The sequence below is a fragment of the Bufo gargarizans genome, chromosome 6, assembly GCF_014858855.1.
Source record: "Bufo gargarizans isolate SCDJY-AF-19 chromosome 6, ASM1485885v1, whole genome shotgun sequence".
Classification (NCBI taxonomy): domain Eukaryota; kingdom Metazoa; phylum Chordata; class Amphibia; order Anura; family Bufonidae; genus Bufo; species Bufo gargarizans.
Window position 1 is genome coordinate 16133018 of NC_058085.1, and position 26783 is coordinate 16159800.

General features: G+C 44.3%; 1 protein-coding gene and 1 long non-coding RNA gene across 4 annotated transcripts in view; both read right to left on the bottom strand.

Annotated features, from left to right (window-relative positions):
- LOC122940415 (gastrula zinc finger protein XlCGF26.1-like) lies at positions 1-24718 on the bottom strand. 2 transcript variants are annotated; one of them, XM_044297086.1, is made up of 5 exons: positions 24662-24718; positions 21632-21781; positions 21454-21548; positions 11409-11511; positions 1-3007 (listed from the first exon to the last, which is right to left on the bottom strand). In XM_044297086.1, exons 1-5 carry the CDS (start codon positions 24693-24695, stop codon positions 1395-1397), a joined length of 1995 nt encoding a protein of 664 aa, XP_044153021.1. In that variant the 5' UTR covers positions 24696-24718; the 3' UTR covers positions 1-1394. The 2 variants fall into 2 exon arrangements, with proteins under 2 accessions (XP_044153021.1, XP_044153022.1); XM_044297087.1 differs by lacking the exon at positions 21632-21781 and having other exon boundaries at positions 24662-24713.
- A 275-nt stretch (positions 24719-24993) lies between these two features.
- The window catches only part of LOC122940506, a 37855-nt gene continuing 36065 nt past the window's right edge, over positions 24994-26783 (bottom strand). For both annotated transcript variants that reach the window (XR_006390331.1, XR_006390330.1), the window contains exon 4: positions 24994-25047. This is a non-coding gene — a long non-coding RNA (uncharacterized LOC122940506). The remainder of the gene's footprint in view (positions 25048-26783) is intronic.

The window sequence follows — 26783 nt, forward strand, 5'->3', positions numbered from 1 at the left end:
ATTAGTACACACAAAACCTGTTCTAATCACACAGCAGGACAAGTTACTTCAGAACACTGAGCGAAAGAGCTGCCTCATCCTCCTCTCCTACTTGTCAGGGATTATGATCCTGAATACTACTTATAAGATTTTCAACTGAATCTCTGTAAGAATGGAGCACATGAGGAGACATGAAATACAGAGAGGACGGACAGGACAGACTGTGGTAATGGAGATTTCATACAAATGCTACTGCTTATTACCACACTTCCACCTCCTCTCCTCCACCGGCACAAATGAGCAGGCTTTAGCTCTGCCCTAGACTGTAAAACAACTGAGAAGCCTCTGCCTAGCAGTGTAAAAATGTAAGCAAAAAACAAAACATTAAATGCTCTGATGCTCATCTCAGAGGGGCTGCCTACCTAATTTCTGCAGCTTTTTTTTTACATGACACATGGGGATTTTTAATAGTATTTTTTCAGAGATTTTTTTTCTTTTTAATTCAAACTCCTTATTCTTTAAATATGCAGATTGAAACCAAAATAAGTGGTTAAAATTGGTTCCCTGTTTTGGTCATATTGATAGTTTTGTGTCATGTAAAAAGAGAAACTGTGCAGACGTTTTTTTCTATTTTATTTTTACTTGTATTTTATTATATGTTTTGATACCTTTAAAATATATTTTGGCCTATGGGACAGTTACACATCACTGTAACTGGGGCATCCAAATGTGACGAGTGATGCTTATGCAGCATAATGGCCCTGCCTGGCAAGGTAGAAACCACTATGTACACAAAACAAGCAATCACCGACAGAATATATTAAGGGGCAATGTCCAAAACCATCCATAAGAACAATAAAGGATCACTACCACCCCTCTCGCCATCCGAGGTATCATAATTACTTGTAGAAGTATTGTCAGGTGTAAGACATCAGATTATAAACCCAGACAAAACTGTAACTGTAACTGCGCCTACAGCTCATGGAACAGCCTAAATATTAGAGATCCTCCAAATAAAACATATCATCTCCTTATCAGCATACAATCATAGGAATGAACATAGTCATAGGAAACAAAATTATCAAAAATTCAATATATACAATAAAAATATTTTATAACCAAGTATTTCCCCACTGGTAAGTTCATGTGAGATGAGTGAAACACATGACTTCTACAAATACAAGGGTGGCAGGGACCCCACTTGTTGGATTTATCTACAGGTACATTTTGTATTCATTTAATACAGGAGACAATACGTGTTTGAGATCTCACAGTGGTCCCAATCATCACTCCAAGCCCTCAGCCACCTCTGGCAACCCCAAAGCAAGGTTATGTTTTATCTCCCTGTAACAAGGGGTGTCTGACGGAATAAACCCAGTTAGCGACACTGACTACCATAAAAACACATAAGGTCACTAAAGGGCTAAGTATGGAGATGGCTTCTCTCTGTGAGTTTTTTTATGTGAAACAAGAGCTGATTTTTGCTTAAAACATTTCCCACATTCTGAACATGGATATGGCTTCTCTCCTGTGTGAATTCTCTGATGTATAACAAGAGCTGAATTATTGTTAAAACATTTGCCACATTCTAAACATGAAAATGGCTTCACCCCTGTGTGAATTCTTTGATGTACAACAAGAACTGATTTCTGATTAAAACATTCACCACATTCTGAACATGAAAATGGCTTCTCTCCTGTGTGAATTCTCTGATGTCTAACAATCTGAGATTTAAATCTAAAACATTTTCCACATTCTGAACATGAAAATGACTTCTCCCCTATGTAATTTCTCTGATGTAAAACAAGACTAGATTTTTTGTGAAAACATTTACCACATTCTGAACATGAATATGGCTTCTCTCCTGTGTGAATTTTCTGATGTGTAACAAGAGCTGTTTTCTGGTTAAAACCTTTCCCACATTCTGAACATGAAAATGGCTTCTCTCCTGTGTGAATTCTCTGATGTCTATTAAGAACTGATTTCTGATTAAAACATTTGCCACATTCTGAACATGAAAATGACTTCTCCCCTGTGTGAATTCTCTGATGTCTATCAAGAATTGATTTCTGATTAAAACATTTCCCACATTCCGAACATGAAAATGACTTCTCCCCTGTGTGATTTCTCTGATGTAAAACAAGATTAGATTTTTGGTAAAAACATTTACCACATTCTGAACATGAAAATGGCTTCTCTCCTGTGTGAATTCTCTTATGTACAACAAGAGCTGAATTATTGTTAAAACATTTCCCACATTCTGAACATGAAAATGGCTTCTCTCCTGTGTGAATTCTCTGATGTCTATTAAGAACTGATTTCTGATTAAAACATTTCCCACATTCTGAACATGAAAATGACTTCTCCCCTGTGTGAATTCTCTGATGTCTATCAAGATCTGATTTCTGATTAAAACATTTCCCACATTCCGAACATGAAAATGACTTCTCCCCTGTGTGAATTCTCTGATGTCTATCAAGAATTGATTTCTGATGAAAACATTTCCCACATTCTGAACATGAAAATCGCTTCTCTCCTTTGTGAATACTCTTATGGTAATCAAGAGCTGATTTGTAGTGAAAACATTTCCCACATTCTGAACATGAAAATGGCTTCTCTCCTGTGTGAATTTTCTGATGTATAACAAGAGCTGAATTATTGTTAAAACATTCACTGCATTCTGAACATGAAAATGGCTTCTCTCCTGTGTGAATTCTCTGATGTCTAACAATATCCGATTTAAATCTAAAACATTTTCCACATTCTGAACATGAAAATGGCTTCCCTCTTACGCGAGCTGTTTGATGTTTAGCACCTCTTCTGTGAATTTTATTTTGTGTTACAGTCTGTGATGAATCAGAAGATCGGACCTGTTTAAAAGGATCAAATAATAAATTTTTGCTGTGATTGGATGAGGGTATATCTTGGATATTGGCATGCTCTTCAAATGTATCTCGTGTGATACCACAATCATCTACTTCGAAATCTGAAGATACCAGATTTTTCTCTACGTTCCTGGTACAGTCATCTGCCAAGAAAAAAGACATTTTATTATTTATGAAAAATATACCAAAATATTCTATTAAAATTGTATTATATTTCAGTATAAAAAAAATCCACAGAAAGGTATGGCACAAAATACAAGAATTAACTGACAAACAGTAATGGCCAAAAAAAATCACAAACTAATAGTAGACCAAGGGGCATAACTAGGCCGGGTTGGCCCCCACCTTTAGCAACTTCCCTGCAACCTCCACCCAATCAGTCATTTTAAATACATATAAATAAAACATTTCCTAGCGCTGGACAAGAGGCGTTGACTGCTCCCTTAGTTCCCCACACCATAATTAGCTCCCCTAAGAGTCCCTTTCACAGTAGAATTCCCGTTTTGTGCCCTCAGGAGAATGCCCCCTTGATGTATCCAAACAGTAGTTATGCCCCCTTAGTGCCCCAACACAGTAGTTATGCCCCCTTACAATAATGCTTCCCCTTAGTGGACCCACTCAGTTGTTATGCCCGCTTAGTGCCCCCACACAGTAGTTATGCCCCCTTAGTGGCTCCACACAGTAGTTATGGAATGGAAAGTAGGAAGCACAGTCCTGTCACTCTCAAGTAAACAAACTGGATGGCACGCTCCATAAAATCTTCCTTTTATTTGTGGATTAATATTAAGTGCCTGCGATTCATATATAAACACCATCCGATGATAATGAAAATTCTATCACTACAGATGAACTATTTCTAGAAATCAATTTCAGGTGTAATTCTGATGAATCAATCAGAAGAGTCAATTAGGGAATGTTTAATAATATGTGATCCAGTATTACTTGGTATTTAATGTAAAAGATTTATTATACTGCACACTGACACCATTTATACTGATACAAAAGGGCGATGGACGGTCCCACAAGATACCAACGGCCAATGATTGGTCATAAAATCTGTCAGATAATCTCTTAGTGTAAATGCACATTTAGATATAAACAGCAGATCTTGATGATTTGCTTGCCCAAATGCATTCAGCATGGCAGAACTTTCCTCAGACAATCATTAACCCCTTACTCACCAGCCTGTTTGGGCCTTACTGACCAAGCGTTTTTTTGTCCTTTTTCCATCGCCGCGTTCCAAGAGCTATAACTTTTTTATTTTTCTTTCTATGGAATTGTTTGAGGGCTTAATTTTTGAGGGACGACTTGTATTTTTTATTGGTATTATTCTGGAGTAAATGGCTCTTTATTCATCGCTTGCTATTACTAAGGTTACTAAAATTAATTGTTTTTTCAGTGGCAACTAAGAGAGTAAACTTGCAATTCTGTCTTTTTCTTTTACAGCATTCAGCGTAGGGAATAATGTATGTGATATTTATGTAGTCTGGGTCGTTATGGACACGGCAATTCCAAACATATGGTTGAGATTTTTTTTTTGCAACTTTTTTTTATTGAAAAGCGTTTTTTCAACAGAAAAAATATCTTTATTTCTTTTTGGGGGGGGGGGGGGTTATTTACTTTTTTTTTACCACTTAATAGTCCTACAAGGGGACTATAACAAACAGCTTTTTGATTGATTTTAAAATGCAATGCATTATCCCTATAGTGCATTGCATTTTAAGGTCAGTGCTTTTCTGACATTGACCAGCAGACTGCTGGAAATTTCTCAAGGCTGGTCTGAGGCTTACACGAGACCCCAGCCAGCCTTCACACACATTGGCACCCCACAATCGCATTTATGGGGTGCCAATAGGAAACAGAGGGAGTCCGCTCCCTCTGTCAGCACGTTACATGCGGCAGGCGCCATTGCTCGTGGCATGTAAAGTGTTAAACAGCCCAGATCGGCACTCCTGCCAGTCCGGGCTGTTATAGCAGGGCCACGGCTCTCATGTGAGAGCCAGGCCGCCACTCCCTGCACATGTGCAGCGCTTTTTTACGACAGCTCAGCCTAAGGCCCCTTAGTGAACACTGTAAAAGGCGTATGGGTGGTCATTATGGGGTTAATTACCCTATTGATAGCATGTCAGGTTGGTGAATTTATCTATGCATGTGTGAGAAATACAGATTAATACAGATTTTTAAGAATTTTAAGTAAAATAATGTAAGCCATGTATTGTATTGGTATCCTGTCCTCAGCAACTTCCTGGTAATTAGAGCCTATACTTGTCCTCTCAAAGCCAGTGTGAGCGAGTACTGTCTATCCGGGCAACGGCCCATTAGCATATCAAAGGTACTGTAGTTGTCAATTGTCTAAAGAATGGCTGACAAATAGTTAAGGCTGCGTGCAGCCTGTAATTGTGGGTGGAGCGACCTACCCTATTTAAACCCTCTGGTATAAGCAGGAGGGCGCCCGTTCTTTGCCTCAGCAGCATCAGCGCCGGACGTCACTTCCGGTCGCGTCTTCCGTCGTTTCGTCATCCCGGTTCGTGCAGCCAGCCGCGTCGCCTCCTGTATTACCGCTCTGCGGCCCGGCCGGACGCGCCTGCCACCGGCACCTCGTGTTCCCCGTTTCAAGCCGGCCTGAAGCTCCGTAGGGTCCAGGACAAGCAGCGCAGCAGCTGCCCGTTAACCCCCGCACTGCCCGCCACCGCGACTGCACATTGCGACGCCTCCCCCGCCTCCAGGTACCGGTCCCACAATTTGGGGCGGCGTGCCTCACTGAGAGAGAGGGGGCAGCCGGGGACGACTGGCACAGCTGCATATCGGGCCATGGTTCATTCAAGTCAGGGGGCATTCTCACTTAGTCAATGTTAGCAGCGGCACCATGGCATCCATACCGTCTTCCTGCCATGTGCCCAGTGCGGGGGTCCCGAGCGCCAGGACTAGCAGCGCAGCAGCCCTGCCTCCGGGGGGCACCGTTCTCCTATGAACGAGTTGCCAGCTGACTGCCTGGTTGTTGGCCTGCTGCCCGTTAACCCCCGCACTGCTGGGGAAAAAAAAAAAAGGGGAACCTTTGATTCAATACCGTGCTCATTTCTGGCTGTTGGCCTGCTGCCTGTTAACCCCCGCAATGCTGGTAAAAAAAAAAAAAAAAAGAAGGGGAATCGTGATTTACTGCCAGGCTGGGCGCCTGCCAACCACGCCATTACGTTGACCGATCTTCACCCCCTGGGTGAGTGAGGGCAGTCGTTCCTTGAGGTCGGGGGTCTGGTACCTGGGCCTCGCGTCCGGTGCGGCTGCCCTTAGGTCACCCAGGGGTCCCGTTTTTCCCTGAATCGCTCAGGGTAACGTCATTCGTGGTACCACCCAAGTATCACGTGTTTCCCGATCTGCACAGTTGTCATGTCGTCCCTGCAACCACCAGGTGTCATTTGTCCCCTGAATCGCTCAGGTGTAATGTCGTTCCTGATTCACTCAGGTATAATGTACTCCCTGAATCGCTCAGGTGCAAGTAATCCCTGTTTCGCTCAAATGAAATGAGGTCCCAAAACCGCTCTATTGCAATGTTTCCCTGTACCACCCAGGTGTCATGTCTTCCCTGAATCGCTCAGGCACAATGTCTTACCAAAGTACTCAGGTGTGAGGGTCTCCCCTGAAACGCTCAGGTGGAAATGACTTCCTGATTCTTACTGGTAGATGTCTTCCCTGAATCGCTCAGTTGTAATGTCTCCCTGATTCGCTCAGGTGTAATGTCTCCCTGAATCGCTCAGGTGTAATGTCTCCCTGAATCGCTCAGGTGTAATGTCTCCCTGAATCGCTCAGGGGTAATGTCTCCCTGAATCGCTCAGGTGTAATGTCTCCCTGAATCGCTCAGGTGTAATGTCTCCCTGAATCGCTCAGGTGTAATGTCTCCCTGAATCGCTCAGGTGTAATGTCTCCCTGAATCGCTCAGGTGCAATGTCTCCCTGAATCGCTCAGGTGTAATGTCTCCCTGAATCGCTCAGGTGTAATGTCTCCCTGAATCGCTCAGGTGTAATGTCTCCCTGAATCGCTCAGGTGCAATGTCTCCCTGAATCGCTCAGGTGCAATGTCTCCCTGAATCGCTCAGGTGCAATGTCTCCCTGAATCGCTCAGGTGCAATGTCTCCCTGAATCACTCAGGTGTAATGTCTCCCTGAATCGCTCAGGTGTAATGTCTTCTCTGGTTGGCTCAGGTGTAATGTCTTCTCTGGTTCGCTCTGGTGTAATGTCTTCTCTGGTTCGCTCAGGTGTAATGTCTTCTCTGGTTTACTCAGGTGGTATCTGCCCTGATTCGCTCTGGCGTTAATGTCTTCCCTGAATCGCTCAGATATCATGTTTTCCCTCAAGTCATTCAGGTGCGGTGTCTGCCCGGCTTCGTGTTGGTGTTGCGTGTTCACTGGGTCACTCGGGGGTCATGTGTCCCTTGTTCATTCGGGGGACATGTGTTCCCTGTTCGCTCGGGTATCATGGATCCCCTTGGTTGGCCGGGCGTCTTGTGTTTCCTGTGCGTTCAGGGGTCATGTGTTCCCTGTTCATTCGGGGGGCATGTGTTCCCCGTGTTGGTCAGGTGTCATGTGCAGTATAAACCCGGGTGTCATGTGTTCCCTGAGTCCCTCGGGCACGGTTCCGGTCCAGGTTCGTATGGGTCAGGGTCACGCACCCGTTCGCTGCATGAGGGACTAGCTGTTCGCATCCCTCGCCGGGTATCGGTCCGAACACAGCTTATTTCTTCACATAAACAGGGCCTTGGCCACCAGAGCTGCAAGCAAGCCACTATCGTTGCGCCAAAATTTCCTCCTTGGCCAGGTAAGATCCAGCCACGAGGCTGCTGTTACACCCTGTCACTGCGTTAAGTATTCGTCTTCGTGAGCTCCCGTTCATAGGTCTTCATCTCACTGCAGAAGTCAGTAGCGTGGTTCTCTTCCCTGATTCGCTCAGGCGTCATGTTTTTTCTCCAATACGCAGGTGTCATGTTCCCAAAAATCGCATGTGTCATGTCTTTTCTGAATCGCTCAGGGTTATGTTTTCTCCAAATTGCAGGTGTCATTTACCCAAGAATCGCATGTGTCATGTCTTCCCTGAATCGCTCAGGGTTATGTTTTCTCCAATTCACAGGTGTCATGTTCCCAAATTGCATGTGTCATGTCTTCCCTAAGTGACTCAGGGGCCAGGTTCCCTGGATTGCTCTGGTGTTATGCCTTCCCTTACTCACTTAGGGGTAATGTTCCCTGGATCGCTCGGGTCTTGTGTGTTCCCTGGATTTCTGTTTTCCGCAGGTTTGTTGCATGCGGCGCGACTTCGGGCTCCTATTCTGGCTGTCCAGGGTTACCCAGCAGTTGGCCATGGCGCCCAGGCTGCATCCCGGTTCTCCGTCGCCTCTTTCCAGTGCCACCAGATCGCACCTCTCTCCGGGTCTCGTACTAACGCAAGCTTATTTTCAGGTAAGCAGGGCCTCAGGCCACCGGAATTTCGATCCATCCTCAATTGTGTCGCAGGGCTCCTCCACGCCCGGTCACTCCACGGGGCCGGGTTTCAGGTAAGTTCCAGCCGAGTAGCGGCGTGACGCTTCTCCGCAGCTCAGAGCCTTCCTTCGTTCTTCACGAGCCGCCATTCCTAGGTCTTCAGTATCGCCGGAGTCGGCAGTCGGCAGCGCTGTCCGTTGATTCGGTTAGGTTGCGATCATTTCTATACCATGTTCATTCCTGTTTCCTTCTGATTCTCAGGTTCATGTATTTCCCGGATTAGCTCAAAAATTCACGTATTTACCCATTCACCCAGGTCTAATTCCCCGGAGTCGCGCGGGTTTACGTGTTTCCTGGATCGCTCGGGTTCATGCATTTCCCTGAAACACTCAGGTTCATGTATTTACCTGAATCACTCGGGTTTATGTTTCCAAAATCGCCCGGGTTCATGTTTCTGGATCGCTCAGGTTCATGTAGGTGCCCAAATCACTCAGGGTTCATGATTTCCCTGAATCGCTCAGGTTTTGTATTTTCCTGTCTCTTTCAGGTTGCCGGTATTTCCAGGTTGTGTGTATTTTCTTGATTCACTCAGGTTACGTATTCCCTGAATCGCTCAGGTCTTTCTTCCCACAGGTTGTTCGCATGTGCCTGAATCACTCAGCTCTTTTTCCACAGGTTGTTCGCATTTGCCTGAATCGCTCAGGTCTTTTTTCCGCAGGTTGTTCGCATTTGCCCGATTCGCTCAGGTCTTTTTCCCACAGGTTGTTCGCATTTGCCTGAATCGCTCAGGTCTTTTTCCCACAGGTTGTTCGCATTTGCCTGAATCGCTCAGGTCTTTTCCCACTGGGGGTACACATTTGCCTGAATCACTCTGGATCCGTTATATTTGCCTGAAATGCTCGGGGTTTTTCCAGCAGTATCCAGTGGTTCCTGTTTACCCGGTTCGGGTTCCGCATGTTTGAATCCCTGATTGCATAGGATCCGGGTGCATCACGGGGGTTTGGACATGGTCACCCATTATCTTGACAGTTGTTATTACATCAGGTATTGTACTCTGCTCCCACTCAAGCGGCATTCTCCTGTTCTTTGCTACGTCATGGTTTGCTCAGTCTCACCTGGGCAGTCTGCACCCTGATTCCTGATCATCAAGGGACCTCAGGGCGTCCCCTTGGGCTGGGCTAGTTGCTCCAGCTTTTCACCAGGCTTGAGGCCCCCGTGGCGGCCGCCAAGCTGGCTAAGATCCAGGCCGCCATTTCTTCCGCGACTTCTTCCAGGGTCCTGTCCAAGTGGGAGCTCCAGTCCCTGTTAGGGTTCCTCAACTGTGCATTTACGATCATGCCCAGGGCAGGTCTGTCACTTCCCGGCTCCTCAGTCTCCAAAAAAAAAAAAAAAAAAAAACACCCATCCTCGGGGGGAGGTGGACGAGGCCATCAGGCCTCAAAGCCACCCTCAGGGTTAGCGCGGCGGTCCAGGTGCGTAGGCAACCCGTGTCAGGCGAGCTTTTCCGCAGATTGTCCGTAGCCCTAGACGGTCTCCCTTTTGGGCACTCAGCAAGCATCATCACCAAAGCAGCCATGTACCTAGGGTCCTATGGGTTCTTAGACCCGGGGAGTTCACGTGCGGCACGGTCAACCGTGCAACCCTGCTCAGGCGACATCTTTCCTGGCATTCGGTCCACCTTATACTGTCCATCCCAGCCACCAAGTCCAATCAGGCTGGTCCTCCCACCGAGGTAGAGTTCTTCCCTATGGCCAACTGTTGGTGTCCCGTCAAGGCGCTCCAAGAGCTCCTGGCCTCACTCTAGTCTCCCGCGTTAGACGACCCGTTGCTCCCGATCAACGGTAGGCCCCCCTTCATTGGCCCAGTTTGTCTCCGATATCCGCCCCCTGGCGGCTGGGTTGGGGTTCAACCCTAGCACGGCATCCGAGCACTCCCCCCACGTAGGGGCCGCTTCCGCAGCATCCAGTCATCAGGTATCGGCCACGTCATCCGCAAAGTGGGTCGTTAGCGGTCGTCCTGCTACGCTAGGTACATTCCCAATCCGCGAATTGAGATTGTCAGAGCCTTTCGTTCTTTGGGCTTCATGGGTTCCATGATGCTCCAATAACACATTGCACCCTACTCCGGGCCGGTTCTCTTTGCCCACTTATCTAGGCCTTACCTCGTCACTGGCACCGGGCACACTCCAGCCAGTTGGTTCAGGGCAGTACATAGGCATGCCTACTCTGTTCCTCGATTAGCTCCTACCACAAATAGTTAAGGCTGCGTGCAGCCTGTAATTGTGGGTGGAGCGACCTACCCTTTTTAAACCCTCTGGTATAAGCAGGAGGGCGCCCGTTCTTTGCCCCTCCCTCCCATCCCTTTTTCATTCACTCCTCCTAGGTGGCCCACTTATCTAGGCCTTACCTCGTCACTGGCACCGGGCACACTCCAGCCAGTTGGTTCAGGGCAGTACATAGGCATGCCTACTCTGTTCCTCGATTAGCTCCTACCACAATTGTCCAGTAGGTGGTACATGGCTAGTGGGGCAGAAAAAGGCTGGAAAATCCCAACATTTCAGCTGCTTCTATCAGTCTTCAAGAGTTCACAGAAAATTTATAGAAAACCATAAGGAACAACCAAAAGGATGTGTCCAAGCCATATTCTAGACAATGCTAGGACTGGCTGTTATGCAAGGAAGGAAGGAAGAAGCAAAGAAGCAGAATAGAGAGGGAGAAGAGAAAACTGCCACAGAAGAGGAAACCTGGAGGGGCCAGAGAGAAGAGAGGGACTGGAGAGACATGAGAAGACCTCTGTATAGTAACTACACTGTACTGTAGAGGGATAGGAATTTGTAGTTTAGTTACAAAATGGTCTTGGGAGTAACTTTATTATTAGTAGTAATTATTAGTTATTGTTATTGTGTACAAGTCTCTCCGTATGTGATATTTATTTTTGTTCCTTTATACTTTTATATATACTCATCAATAATAATATTGTAATATCATTATTCCCACATTGCACAATATATCTATTTCTTTTGTATTTGTATCAGTAGACTCTTAGAGACCTCTCTGCTTTACTTAGTGGTCACTGCTCACCTGGGCGGTTATCTGTAGGAATGTCCTCTGTACTCTGCTCATCACCCCTCACATATGTCTCTGTAGGATTAATATTGTTCAGATCTTCACCCGGATTCACAAACTGTGAAATAAATATTTCGTCAGACGGTTGGAAAAGTCGTGTAGAAGGTTTTATATGACCTGAAAAGACGACCAAAAATGACCGGACAGCAGGAGTTATTTGACCCAAATATCTGCAGATCTCCTGTATAAATCCAATCTGATTGCTTCGCTATTCCAACCAGTTTGCAATGCAGGGAGAGTAGCCCTTATATTCCATCCCTAACATTACATTGTGTGTATATAACATTACATTGTTTGTGCACGTGTTGTCCTTGCTGGCCGTCCCAGGGCTGTGAAGACGGTAAGCCAAAGTTCTTTCGGTCCATGGCTTGTTTACTTCCTAGGAATGTGCATAATCATCTGCTCTGCTGCAGCCAATGACTGGATTCAGGGATAACATGTCCACAAGATACACATCACCACTGAAGCCAGTCATTGGCTGCAGTAAAGCAGGTGACCATGCCTGTGCCGGTGAGGGAGCAAACAACATTTACTGGAAGATGGACACACAGGACCAGGCACATATAACCAGAGCTGAGGGTAGCAGGTACATATAATTCTTTCCATAGTAGAGGCTGCGGACACATGTGAAAAGTTACTTATTCCTGAACAAACCCTTTAATGCTGTCTTCCTGTTCTGTCTACCAGTTTTGGGATGACTGCAGGCATGAAGATACTGAACCTAGTATAAGGGGCAGCGGGGAACACAGGAGAAGTGAGAACTGATGATCTATCACCACTAGAACACCCTGCTACCACAGTTTATAGTAAAAGGACAGGAGAGAAGAGAACTGATTATGATTATATTATATGATTATTATTACTATTATTAGTATCTTATAAAAGCCACTGTACTTTTTATTAACAAACGCTGCACGGCTAGATTTATCGCATGCATCATTCAGGGAGCACAAAGCAGCCACAATGTTCCTGCAGTTGTCTCTGACCACCTTGCCCAGTTGGAGTTAGGTGAGGAGACAGCCAGCGCGGTTGTTTGCTGCTTGAAGCTCTTTAGAAAGTATTTGGCTATGTGGCTACTATCACCCAGGGAGATTAGCTCTAAAACGGCATGGCAATGCTTCACATGATAGGAAGAAGGGGGAGTGGGAGCGATGTTCTGCCCTGCTTCTGTTTGGGATAGGAGGATAGCCATGGAGGAAGCCGATAAGTGCCTGGTGTCAGAACAAACGTGGAGGTGTCAATAGGACCTGGCCTTCTTGCTACAGTACTGCCTCGCTGCAAAAAACATTGATCTAATGGGCTGTGAAAGGCATGAACTGTTCCAGTCCATAACCGTTGCTCCAGGTGTCCATTGTGTGCACCTTGCTGCACAGCTAGAATAGCAAGGAGTGGCCTACATTCACCGCCACTTGATAGTACAAAGCATGGATGCCCTTTTTAAAAAAAAAATGCCAGCTACTTTAGATACCTTCTAGTGAGGCTGAGCACATGCCATTATCCCCCTAAAGGCAACAGAATCCACAAAGTGGTACCACAGAGACTGCACCATCAGCAACTTGTGTAAGCAGAGTTGTTTCTTGGCCAGACATTACATTATCGATGGCTGATTGTGGGACAGAATAGGAGGAGGCAGAGTCTGAGCAGGAGAAGCAGTAACTGATGATGACTTGGACACAGTACTGCACGTGGATGTCGCCTGGCTGCCACAAAGGAGACCGGGAGAAGTAGGAATCTCTTGTGGTAGCTGGTAGACACCTCTGTATAATAGGAGTAGCAGCACATAGGGGTATACTGGCCTTATATGTGGTGGTGCACGCGGTGTTAGACGCCAGTCCGTAGCATCCCTCCAAGCAGGCATCCATAAATCAACGAAACCGCAGCACTTTCTCGTCTCTTTAAATATCCTTTATTCCATCAAATTCATGCAACGTTTCGACCTGAACGGTCTTTTTCAAGCAACTGACAATAAATCATTACCAGGCTTAAATACCCTCCTTATAGGAGGAGCTACCACATATGTCATAACAAATCACGGCAATGTAAAAATAGTATAGGGTAAAGCAACCTTTCAAATCAACAAATCAGCACTTACTTTGGAACACCCGGTGGAGGGCTGGTGGGATACTGGGCCATCAAATCCCAAGACGTTAGGCTGATGAGTCAGCGTCCCCTTTACTCCTGTGAGCTTGCGCAGGCGTGCCGGTACTGAATAGGCGCCCAAAAACTTTAGTATGAAGGCGTCCCTTAGTTCCTAGTGCGCCGGCACGTCAGAGCAGAACTTGCGCATGCATATGCGCGTTCAATGTGCGCAGACACACCAGGTCAGAGCTCACGCAGGCACACCTGCTTACTACTAGTCCGTGGTCCTATTGCGCAAGCACTCAAGAAGGGGCTCACGCAGGCGCACAAGTTCACAGCTGGCTAGTGCGATATTAGGCATCTAGGTGGTTCAGCTATATCATAGGACGGGCACTAAATAAGAGGACATATAGTGCTTTATAATGATATATAACTGGGGGCGTTATCAAATCGACAATTATCGGTCTCAACACTCTTAATTAACTTGTCAAATAGCAGAGGTAGAAATCAACAAAGTGAAAATTTTAATGACACCTTAATATATCCCTTGCCGACAGTCCCACTAGTTAATGGAAAAATCTCCGGTGATTGTGTATGCGCAAATCACCAAAGCAGAGAGATAGCCCGTTAAACATGTACACAGACAGTGGCAGAGTCACACTACTAAGTGTGCGACTACCTTATAGTCCAAAACCATTCAACGCTTATGGTCACAATAGGAAGGGGGCCGCCCCGGGGGGGCACCCTCTGGTTCCATGCGACCTCCATTGCGTATGGTAAATGCCAACTCCATCCTGCCTGTAGGAGGAGGCGATTTGCCATGTACATCTAAACAAGAAGGGGAGGGAAGAGACCCATCCCTGGGTCCCTCACTCCCTCAAGGGATTACCATTCACACGAGCCGAAGCCCCTTAGCTATAGTGATATCGCACAATGATAGAAAAAAAATATATTTAATGGCCAATAAAGTAAATAGACTGTCTCGGGGGATTTGGTGTATGTACACTTGTTGATACCTATGTTCTGCATAAACAATGTACAAAATGGTAATTGTTCTAATAGCACTCAATTTATTATCATTGTGGTCCAATGGTTCCAATAACACTCAACTTATTGTAATTATAGTCCAATTATGTGGTCATGTTATAGCTACCAACGCCCAACCAGTCGATTGTAAGAGAGAATTCTGCCACTGTGACCCTGCCCACCAAACGTCCACTCGGGGTCCAATCTGTTAAAAAAAAAACATACATTAGTCTCTATAATCATAACTAAAGCGGTTAGGCACAATACTTCAAATTACATTGTGTAATACTCGGTATGAAGAACACAATATTCCGTCTGGATCAGTAGAGCGTGCCAATCCTGAAGTCCCTATGCAAACCGTTCGGTTCGAGCGTTTGGAGTTCAAAAATCCATTTTAACTCAAGTCTCTTAAGTTTCTTTTCCCTATCTGCTCCCCTTCTCTGGGGGGGGGGGTGGGTATACCATCTATGATATGGAAGCGAAGTTGTGCAACATTATACTTGAACTTCAGAAAGTGTTCCGGTACTGGTGGCTCAAATGTTTGTGGGTCCTCATTCTTTTTCCCAGAGAGCAATTTATGTATCTGGTAGCGGTGCTGGTTTAGTCTATTTCTCATTTCCTGTGTTGTTTCACCCACATAGAGTAGCCCACATGGACACTGCAGAATATATATGAAGTAATCCGACTTACAAGTATAGAGTTGACACTGACCTTAAATTTGCTATAATGAGGAAGTTCAAACTGTTAGTTGACGATGCCTATGCTACCAATTTGATTGACGAAAAACGACATGAATATCTACTGACAGAACACCCAGTAACACCCATAGTATATACTCTACCGAAAATTCATAAGGACCTCATGGATCCCCCTGGGCGTCCTATAGTGTCTGGGATAGGGTCTGTTTTTTCTTCACCAGCGACCTTCCTTGACAAATTTCTGAGGAATTATGCTACATCTGCTAAATCATATGTCCAGGACACGACCGACTTTCTACAGAGATTACAACAGATTGATTACAGTGAAGGGGATTACCTTGTCTCGTTTGATGTGGTAAGCTTATACACAAGCATAGATCACACTAAGGGACTAGAAGCTGTTGAGTGGGCCCTGACCAGGGATGGAATGGAGGAAGAGAAGTCACACTTCATATTATCATTATTGGAGATAGTCCTGGCCTGTAATTATTTTCTATTTGAAGACTCCTATTACATTCAAAGACGCGGGACCGCTATGGGGTCCAATGTGGCCCTAACATATGCAAACGTCTTCATGAGCAGATTTGAAGAACTGACAATATACCCATCCGGCCACTATACACATGTGGTGGGCTGGATGAGGTATATAGATGACATTTTCTTCCTATGGAAGGGCACACTGGAAGAATTGATAGACTTCATGAAGTACATCAACTCTATCCATGAGGAACTACAGTTTACCCTAGTATTTTCACAGACACAGTTACAATTTCTGGACACGACTATCTACAGTGCTGGGGGCCAGTTAAAGACTGGCCTGTTTTCTAAACCCACACATAGGAATAATATGCTTTTATTTCAGAGTGACCATCCTTCATGAAGGAGTCATTACCGTATAGCCAACTCCTGAGGGTGAAACGTATGATCATAGATGATGACAGATTAGAGCATCGCTTAGATAAAATGTGCCAAAGTTTTACGAGAGAGGGTATCCCAGAAGCTTGGTTAATAGACATAAAGAGAGGGTACAAAAATGTCAGAGAAAATATCTATTAGGCCCAAAACGTGTAACAGTTAAGAAAAAAGAGGATACCGTTCGTCTCTACACATACCACTCAGAGTAGACATATTGCACAAGTTCTCAAATCCAACTGGCACATATTAAAAGAAATGTTCCCGGGAATAGCAGAATTTCAAATCAGCGCGACTTTTGTCCTACAGGAGATCACGGACTCTTGGGGACAGACTAATAAGGGCTGACACTAAATGTTACGAGGGTCCTAAGATCAAAAAGAAAGGCTGCTACCCATGCTTGAGCTGCTGTAACTGTAATGATATGCTTAAGGGAGATAGTTTCACACACCCTAGAACTGGGAAAAGGTACCCTATTAAAAGATACTATACTTGTAAGTCGGATTACTTCATATATATTCTGCAGTGCCCATGTGGGCTACTCTATGTGGGTAAAACAACACATGAAATGAGAAATAGACTAAACCGCTACCAGATACGTAAATTGCTCTCCGGGAAAAAGAATGAGGACCCACAAAAAATTAAGCCACCATTACCGAAACACTTTCTGAAGTTCAAGCATAATGTTGCACAACTTTGCTTCCATATCATAGACGGTATACCCCCCCCCCCTCCCCCAGAGAAGGGGAGGAGATAGGGAAAAGAAACTTAAGAGACGAGTTAAAATGGATTTTTAAACTTCAAAAGCTCGCTCGAACCGAACGGTTTGAATAGGGACTTCAGGATTGGCACGCTCTACTGATCCAGACAGAATATTGTGTTCTTCATACCGAGTATTACACAATGTCATTTGAAATATTGTGCCTAACCGCTTTGGTTATGATTATAGAGACTAATATGTCTTTTTTTAACAGATTGGACCCCGAGTGGACGTCTGGTGGGCAGGGTCATAGTGGCAGAATTCTCTCTTACAATCGACTGGTTGGGCGTTGGTAGCTATAACATGACCACATAATTGGACTACTGTCCGTGTACATGTTTAACAGCCTATCTCTCTGCTTTGGTGATTTGCGCATACACAATCACCTGAGTTTTCTCCATTAACTAGTGGGACTGTCGGCAAGGGATATATTAAGGTGTCATTAAAATGTTCACTTTGTTGATGTCTACCTCTGCTATTTGACAAGTTAATTAAGAGTATCGAGACAGATAATTGTCGATTTGATAACGCCCCCAGTTATATATCATTATAAAGCACTATATGTCCTCTTATTTAGTGCCCGTCCTATGATATAGCTGAACCACCTAGATGCCTAATATTGCACTAGCCAGCTGTGAACTTGTGCGCCTGCGTGGGCCCCTTTTTGAGCGCTTGCGCAATAGGACCACAGACTAGCAGTAAGCAGGTGCGCCTGCATGAGCTCTGACCTGGTGCATCTGCGCACATTGAAAGCGCATATGTGAGTTCCGCTCTGATGCGCCGGCGCACTGTGAACTAAGGGACGCCTTTATACAAAAAAGTTTTGGCGCGTATTCAGTACCGGCACGCCTGCGCAAGCTCACAGGAGTTAAGGGGACGCCGACTCATCGGCGTGACGCCTTGGGATTTGATGGCCCAGTATCCCACCAGCCCTCCACCGGGTGTTCCAAAGTAAGTGCTGATTTGTTGATTTGAAAGGTTGCCTTACCCTATACTATGTTTACATTGCCGTGATTTGTTATGACATATGTGGTAGGTCCTCCTATAAGGAGAGTATTTAAGCCTGGTAATGATTTATTGTCAGTTACTTGAAAAACTGTTCAGGTCGAAACGTTGCATGAATTTGATGGAATAAAGGATATTTAAAGAGACGAGAGAGTGCTGCAGTTTCGTTGATTTATGGATGCCTGGTAGACACCTCGGTCACTCCCATGGCTTATTTTAGTCTGGCAGATCTTGCTTTTGTTTTCCAGCACCGTGGAGAAAATCTGCTAGGCAGGAGAAACTTGCACACTCAACGCAGAGCTAGCTGCAACCGAGCTCGTTTTAGGTCTGGCACGTTTTGAGACTGCGACCACAGTATCATCAGCATCAACAGTTCCCAAGCTGATAATACTAGAAGCAGATCTGGCCCTGGTAGGTTTTGGGAGGTTCTAACTGTATGTTGCCTTCACTCTGTATTGCTGCCCCTGCCACCATCCTCTTCCTCTGATGTTACCTTCTTCTCAGCTCCGTGATCTAGCTCCCAGATCCTGTCCAACACACAATCATTGTAATAGTCCTCAACCTTCCACCATGAAAACTGTGATATATCATTACGGGCTTCCTAGCCCCCTCCAGATTACCTGCTTTATACTTGCCTTGAGTTCCACTGCTGCTACCGCTGCCCCTACCACCACCAGTGCAGCTACAGGTGCCACTACTCTTACCACAACAAACACAGCTATACACGGGGTGCCCCTCCTCCCCCGAATCTCCTGTTCATGGTAGTCTAAACGCTGAGCCATCCAGTCCACAATTCCAAACTCTGTGTCCTCAATAATATTAGGAGCCAGGGAGAACTGTGGCCAACTACTACTACTACTCCTGGCAGGTACTGATACTGCTGGTACTACATACATTCTGATTCTGGGAGGACGAGGCATGGGTCTTTCGTTTTGCACTCTTCCATTTCTCAGACATTTTATTATGAGGCCTATGATTAAAAAGTCAGGGGTTTGGAACACACAGATTATTTAACAGTAGAAGCAAAATGGCAAGTGTGTTTTTTGTTATTTAAAGACAGTGGCACAATTACATGTCTCACCACTTCTACAAACACACTCCACACTAGTATTGACAATTTACTTTGAGAAGAATGCAGTGAAATGTCTTAGAGCTATGCGTTTAATATCAGTGGCAAAACAATGAAAACTGTGTACTACAATGAAACACACAGTCTGATGTACTAATATATCCACTAACACAATATAGCAATGCAGCGTTTGTTGTAAAATGTCTATGTGTTTAATAATATGGATATAAAATTGGTGTTGTTGCTGTAACATGATTGGGCTATAATGCAATGTGTTTAACCCTTTGAGGACCTTGTGATTTTTAGTTTTTCTGCTTTCATTTTTCACTCCCTGCCTTCCTGGGCCATAACTTTTTTATTTTTCCGTTCACATAGCTTGGGCTTGTTATTTTGTAGGAAAAGTTGCGCTTTCCAATTCCAACATTTAATATTGCACACAATGTAGTGGGAGCTGAATTTTTTTCCAAATGGGCTAAAAAAACTAAAAAAAAAACAACAACAAAAAAACTCCTGGCTTCACTGTAGAATCTAATAGATAAACCCATGCACTCTACCAACTGAGCCACCACTCCTTCATATCAAAAAGACGAAATAAACTTGGTTCACCGATTCTAAGGCTGGGTGGGCTCAGGCTGTCTGAATGATAGCCCGCCCTGCCCTCCTGTTCAGAAAAGCATCAGAAGTGAGCATACATGGCTGAAGAGCAGATGTGATGTCACGAAAAGCCGAGGTGGGGGCCCAGCCTTGGAGGCAGGAAATCAGAAAATGAAGAGCAGAGCAGGCTGCCAGACAAGCTGAACAAGTGAGGTGGGACAACCACTTTAAGCCCAGTTTGAGAATCCCCTGACTCCTTTCATACTTTCCCTAGAGAAATTCCCTCTCTTTAGTGTTCCTATCACACTGCGTTAGTGACTTGTGTCTATAATCGTTCTTTGTCAGACTCTGCCCCCTCCCCACTTCCTCCCAGTGTCATGTTATCCACAGTCCTCTACCTTCTTCATGGTTTTCTCTGCTAATACCGACATTAAACGCACTGGGCACTGTTTTCAAGTGATTCATCTGAAACAAATCGCATAAGATTTGTTTTTGTATGGCAGACCAATTACGTATTAATTTCAGGGACTCATTGTCTAAAGTTCAGACAATGAGTCCCTAAAATGAATACCTTCAGAGTAAAGATGAGCAAATTGATTCTAAACTAATCGGATTCAGTAAGATCTGAGGCTGAGAAAGGGACATAGACAGGGACATTTGCGAAGAAAGAGGCAGGGACAGTGGCAGGGAGAGCGAAAGCTGGGTGAACACCTCTGTGGACCCCTCTGGGTTTAGCTTGGCGGCCATTAAAGCCAAATAAAGAACTAAATATATAACATTCTCTACTTAAAAATTAGACTGCTGTATGTGGTCAAAATGGCGCCTGTACTATTTGTAATATATAGCACAGGCATCAATTTGTGCTGCAAATATACAGCGCTCTAGATTTTTAAAATTCAAGCTCAATTTCTGTAACTTACCTCTAAGTCACTTATATGTTTGACCAAATATAGCCGTCAAATTTTTAAGTTGAGAATTTTGTATGGCCCCCAAACGATGTTACAAATATCCAAATGGCCCTCGGCAGTAAAAAGGTTCCCCACCCCTGCTGTAAGGGGTGCAGTCGCTACTGGGCCTAGGACCCTGAGGGGGCCCAAAGACCCTTGTGCCACATAAGATGACACCGGTACTATACAAAGTTCATGCAGGTCAAGTTACCTCTCTGGCTGGAGGGAAAGGGTAAGGTCAAGAATTTGGCATGGGGCAGGGATGCAGTTTAAATTTTTCGCCTCAGGCAGCACGATGCCTATATGCTTCCCTGTCCCTGGCCACAAAGCACTGAGGGAAGGGGGCCCAAGCTGAACTCTTGCACCAGGGCACATGAGCCTTTAGCTACACCCCTGTATATAATATATTATACTCTATGCAAGTAAGAAGGATGACTTGTATCTACATCTGCTAGAATAGAATCCGTGGTATGATCTTGGGACTGCCATTCGGGAGACACCAGGAGACTGCACCCTAGACTACAAAACCTTTGAAGATAATGATGCATTTATCTCCTGATGTTCATGTTCAAGCTTACAATTCAGGCACAACTTTGGTTGACCATTTGTAGTATTGCATGGTCCCGGCCTAAGACCTCTCAGAAAACTGTTGTGCCACTCTTGTGCAACCACAAAAGAACTGCAGCAGTTGACAGAGAAGGCCATCTTAAAAGTCTGTCCAGGCAGAAAATAGTGAGAAGATCCAGACAACATGTAATGTCTATGGTCAGCTGTAATCCTGCCATCTCCATTTTTCTTATTATACAAGTATAAAACATAATACTGGTGGATAAAACAGGACTAAAGACAAGATCTTCACAGCCTTCTACAGATCATAGGTGACATTTCATGAGAAACTATATCCATCTACCTGATCATCCTGTGGGACATTGTGACATTCTTCTGACCCATCCTGTAGAAGAAGAGGACTGGGACATCTCTCCGGTGTTCTTATCTCTTCCTTAACTGTAGGAAACACATCCAGTGACTGAATTAATTCCTTACGCACAGATAATGAGGGGACGCGTGTATTTAGTCATGTCTATTACCTGGTGATGTGAGGGGCCGGTGATCCTCCATCATGAGGCCCTTATATTTATCTACCTGATCATCTAGTGGGACATAGTGATGTTCTTCTGAATTATCCCGTGGAAGAAGAGGACTGGGAAATCTCTCAGGGTTTGCTCTCTCTTTCTTAACTGTAGGTGTTGCAGAATCAGGATTAGATCGGATTGTCAGCCATGCTGTCTTAGGTATACATCTTGGGGCACATTTATTAAGACCTGTGTTTTAGGCGCAGGATTTAACAAAGACCGGCGAAGTTAAAATAAGTGAATAAAGCTCAAAATCCTTCTAATAGCTTTTATTTCCATACACACAAATGTACTGGGAACACTACACATTCTATTTCAAATCAAAACATGAAGAAAAATGTATAAAATGTGTGTTGTTCCTCTAAAAGAATTGAAGAAAAGTGAATATTAGAATGTTTAAAAAAAATAGCAGTGTTTGTATTCTTCTTTACAAACTCAAACATTCACTATATAAACTGATGTTTGAAGATTTTGCTTTCCTTTGAATCACTAATATTTAGTTGTATAACCGCTGTTTCTGAGAACTCCTGTACATCTGTGTTGCATAGAGTCAACCAACTTCTTTTACCTGGTATTCCAGCCCAGGATGATTGGACTACATTCCACAGTTCTTCTCCATTTCTTGGTTTTGCCTCAAAAGCTGCATTTTTTTATGTCACCCCACAAGCTTTCTATTGGATTAAGATCCGGAGATTGGGCTGGCCACTCCATAACGTCAATCTTGTTGGTCTGGAACCAAGATGTTGCACTTTTACTGGTGTGTTTGGGGTCATTGTCTTGTTGGAACACCCATTTCAAGGGCATTTTGTTCAAGTATTCAAACTGATCCATGATCCCTGGTATGCGATAAATAGGCCCAATACCATAGTATGAGAAACATCCCCATATCATGATGCTTGCACCACTATGCTTCACTGTCTCCACAGTGTACTGTGGCTTAAATTAAGTGTTTGGGGATCGTCTAAAAAACTGTCTCTGCCACCAGACCCAAAAAGAACAATCTTACTTTTATCAGTCCACAACATGTCTCTTTAAGCCAGTCAATGTGCTCTTTGGCAAATTGTAACCTCTTCAGCACATGTCTTTTTTCCAACAGTGGGACTTTGCGGGGTCTTCTTGCAGATAGCTTGGCTTCACATAGGCGTCTCCTAATTGTAACAGTACTCACAGGTAACTTTACACCTTCTTTGATCTTCCTGGAGCTGATTGTTGGCTTGCCATTTGGGCTATTCTTCTATCCATTCGAATGGTAGTTTTTCGCTTTCTTCTACGTCTTTCAGGTTTTGGTTTCCATTTTAAAGCATTTGCAATCATTTCAGCTGAGCAGCCTATCATTTTCTGCACTTCATTATATGTTTTCCCCTCTCCAATCAACTTTTTAATCAAGGTGCACTGTTCTTCTGAACAATATCTGGAACGACCCATTTTCCTCAGAATTTCAGAGAGAAATGCACTGTAACCAGCATACACTACATTTGCTGCCTTCCTTCCTCAAATAAGGGCAATAATTCCAACCTGTTTTTCAAAGAATGAATGACCTCACTCATTGAACTCCACACTGCTATTATTTTGAACATGACCCTTTCAATTAGTGATTCAATTACAGAGAATCAGCAGCATGCATGTCATGACTGTTGGGTCTGTTGGATTTCTATTACTCTACTACACCTGCTTATTTATTATTGCCATGTAGAAATATAAATTTCTACCAAAAACAGTGATTGATCAGGTTAGTGGTGTCTGACTGCTATTATTTTGAACACAACTGTATATGTAAGACAGCTTCCAAGCTATCTTACATTCTCTACACCTGAAAAATTTGTAGAAAATGGTAAATGAGACAGGCCTGCCGGCCCGTTCCCTTCCCCGCCCACTCCACGTCGACAATTGTAGACCTGCCCCCCCCCCCCCCCCCCATTGCACCGACATCTGCTTAGGCTTTTTTACTGAATAGTAAAGCACCCCCTTGTGTCAAAAAGGAGGTTAGCTAAAGAGTTAATCACCATTTTGAAGTGAATACTGAGTACTTTTAGTACTGACTACTTTTGCTGAGAAAATAGAGGCCTTTAAGTAATCGATTAAAGATGTTCTGATGGAATAGTTACCTTTAGAAGGTAGATAATATTTGCACTAGAAGTGGAAGCCTTGGCCAAGATAAATGTATTTGTCTATTAAAACTAACCATTTGCATTTTTATGATCAGGATCGATCCTCGGTGTTGGACCGGTGATAAATGAAAAGAGCCGATCTTGGCTTTATGGACCATGGGGCTCTTTGGAAAGAAAAATGGAGATTGGTACTTGAATTGGAGAGGTTTAATGGAAGATTAATGGCCCCAGGAACTAATTATTTATGTAAGAAGAGATTGTGATAAGGAACTTTTATCCAATTAGCAGTTGTTGTCGGTGTAACTTGTGTAGATCTATGGTTACATATGATAATGATGGAATGATGGAATCTGTGTGTAAAACACTGAAGTCTACGTAGAGCGACACACTGCAGAAAACTGGAATTAAAATATTAATGATTCCTTTGTTCTCTGAGGTATAAAGGACTGTGTCCAGGACTTATAACAGGGCACTACCTTTTGCTGTAATTTACTTCCATTTACCTCTTGTGCCATAATCTGCCTACATTTTACATTGACTTCAATGATGTCTTGCCACTGTTCAGATTTCCATCAGAGATTTTAAGCCAAAACCAGGTGAGACTCTAAACACAGAACAGGTACAGATTTTCCTCTATACCTTATGTCTGTGGAGGCTCAAATCCTGGTTTTGGTTCCCAATCACTGATGGAAATCACTGACAAAACACTGATCTGTGAATGAGGCCTAAATGAAAGAATATTATGAGAAAGAAGTTGCTTCAAGAAGTTTTGTGTTGTTGTGGCCAATTTCCAACAGTAGGAAACACATCCAGTGACTGAATTTATGCCTTACATACAGATAATGAGAGGACATGTGTATTTAGTCATGTCTATTACCTGGTGCTGTGAGGGGCTGGTTATCCTCCATCATGACGTCCTTGTACAGATCTTTGTGTCCTTCTAAATACTCCCACTCCTCCATGGAGAAATAGACGGTGATATCCTGACACCTTATAGGAACCTGACAACACAATGATACAGTCATCACCCAGATCCCTTCATAGCGTTCCTGTATAATGTCCCAGCATTCCCAGCAGTGTCACCTCTCCAGTCAGCAGCTCAATCATCTTGTTGGTGAGTTCTAGGATCTTCTCTCTATTGATTTCCTCATACATCAGGGGGTGAGGTGGAGGCCCAATGATTGGGCTCAGGGTTCTTCCCCATCCTTCAGACACAGGGTCCTGACAGCTCTCACTAGAGGTCTTCTTCACTACTGTGTAGTCCTGGTTATGGAGAGACATAGTAATAAATATCACTCCATACATCTCCAGAGTCCCTCACCTCTCCAGTCATGTTCATCTGTTAGTAACATAGATAAATTGATTAGTGATGAGCGAGCATGCTCGGCTGAATATATCTGTTTGGCTCGAGCATCGCTATGCTCAGCACATGGTGGTACTCGGCCAAATACCGCATGTGCTCAAGCACAATGCTCGAGTCTCCTCCCTGCACATTTTGTGGGTTTTAAGCAGCCAATAAAAGGTATAGGTAACTACTGCCCTCACTGTAATGCCAGTAGCCATGTTGTCTGCTGGCATTACAGTGATTGGCTGGCCATGTTCAGCTCAGACGTAGACAAGGAGAGCAAAGCGTAAGAAGGGAAAGACAGAGTAGGGAGCGAATTTCACAGTTTTTATTCTGAGAAAGATTTTCCAAGACCCAAAAGTCCTTTTAAGGACTACTGTGTGTGTGTGTGTGTGTGTGTTTTTTTTAGAGCAGCAATCTATTTACCTGCAGTCTCGGGGACAGATAGTGCAGGGAGAGAAATTTGCTGTTTTTACTACCAAAAGCGTTTCAAAGACCCCAAATTCCTTTTAAAGGATTACTGTGTGTGTGTTTGACAGCAGCAAGATATTTTTATTTTATACCTATTAGTGACATATACTGCACATGATCCGCAGACTGTGTCATTAATAATCTGTGCCACATCTAGGGTCCATAGTGTGAGGCTTTGTGTAAAACTGAACTACATCTGCAATCAGTGTCTGTATTGCAAATTCCAATAATCTGGGCCTAATATAGTGTCCATATTCTGTGGGCTTCTGTGACATATACTGTCCTGCATCCCAAAACTGTGTCTGTATTGCAAATTGCAATAATCTGGGCCTAATATAGTGTCTATAATCTGTGGTGTTCTGTAATCAATACTGTACTTCATCAGAAAACTGTCTGTATTGCAAATTACATTAATCTGAGCCTAATATAGTGTCCATATTGTGTAGTGTTCTGTAACCAATACTGTACTACATCAGAAAACAGTGTCTGTATTGCAAATTCCCATAATCCGGGCCTAATATAGTGTCCATACTCTGTGGGTTTCTGTGACTTATACTGTCCTGCATCCAAAAACTGTGTCTTTAGCGGACAGTAAAACAATCTAGTGACAAAACCATTAATATGAAGAAGGCGAGCGTGATGCTGATGGTGCACGCAGCGGCCATGGCCCTGGGCGCAATGAAACTGTGCCTGCTGCCAGTGCACCAAAGAAACAACAACAACAAAAAAACAACATCCACCGTACCCAGCTTCATGTCCAACTTAGCTGGGTGGCGCAGGACAACACTGTCCAAGTCGGACACCAGTGCAAACAGTTGGTAGGTTGGATTGCTGAAGATAATGCTTCCAGTCGGTTAAGCACCACCCTCTCTTCCACCAAGTCCAGTCTCTGTAGCCAAGAGTCTGGTCAACCAAATCCTCACTCTGATCATCCTTCCTCCCACCATGAAGAGGCTTGCCAAACGAGTGATCCCACATTCGGGGGATCACTCATTTGAGCTCTTTTCAGTGCCCCTATTACATTTGGCCCTCACGCCCAGCACACTTGAACAGGGACCTGAGATATTGTGCCCCGATTCCCAACCTTATAGCCTTCACAGTCTCAAGAAGATGACGGTGGTGAACTGCAATTATTCGTTCACGAGGTGGATGATGACGAGACACAGTTGTCAATCACTGAGGT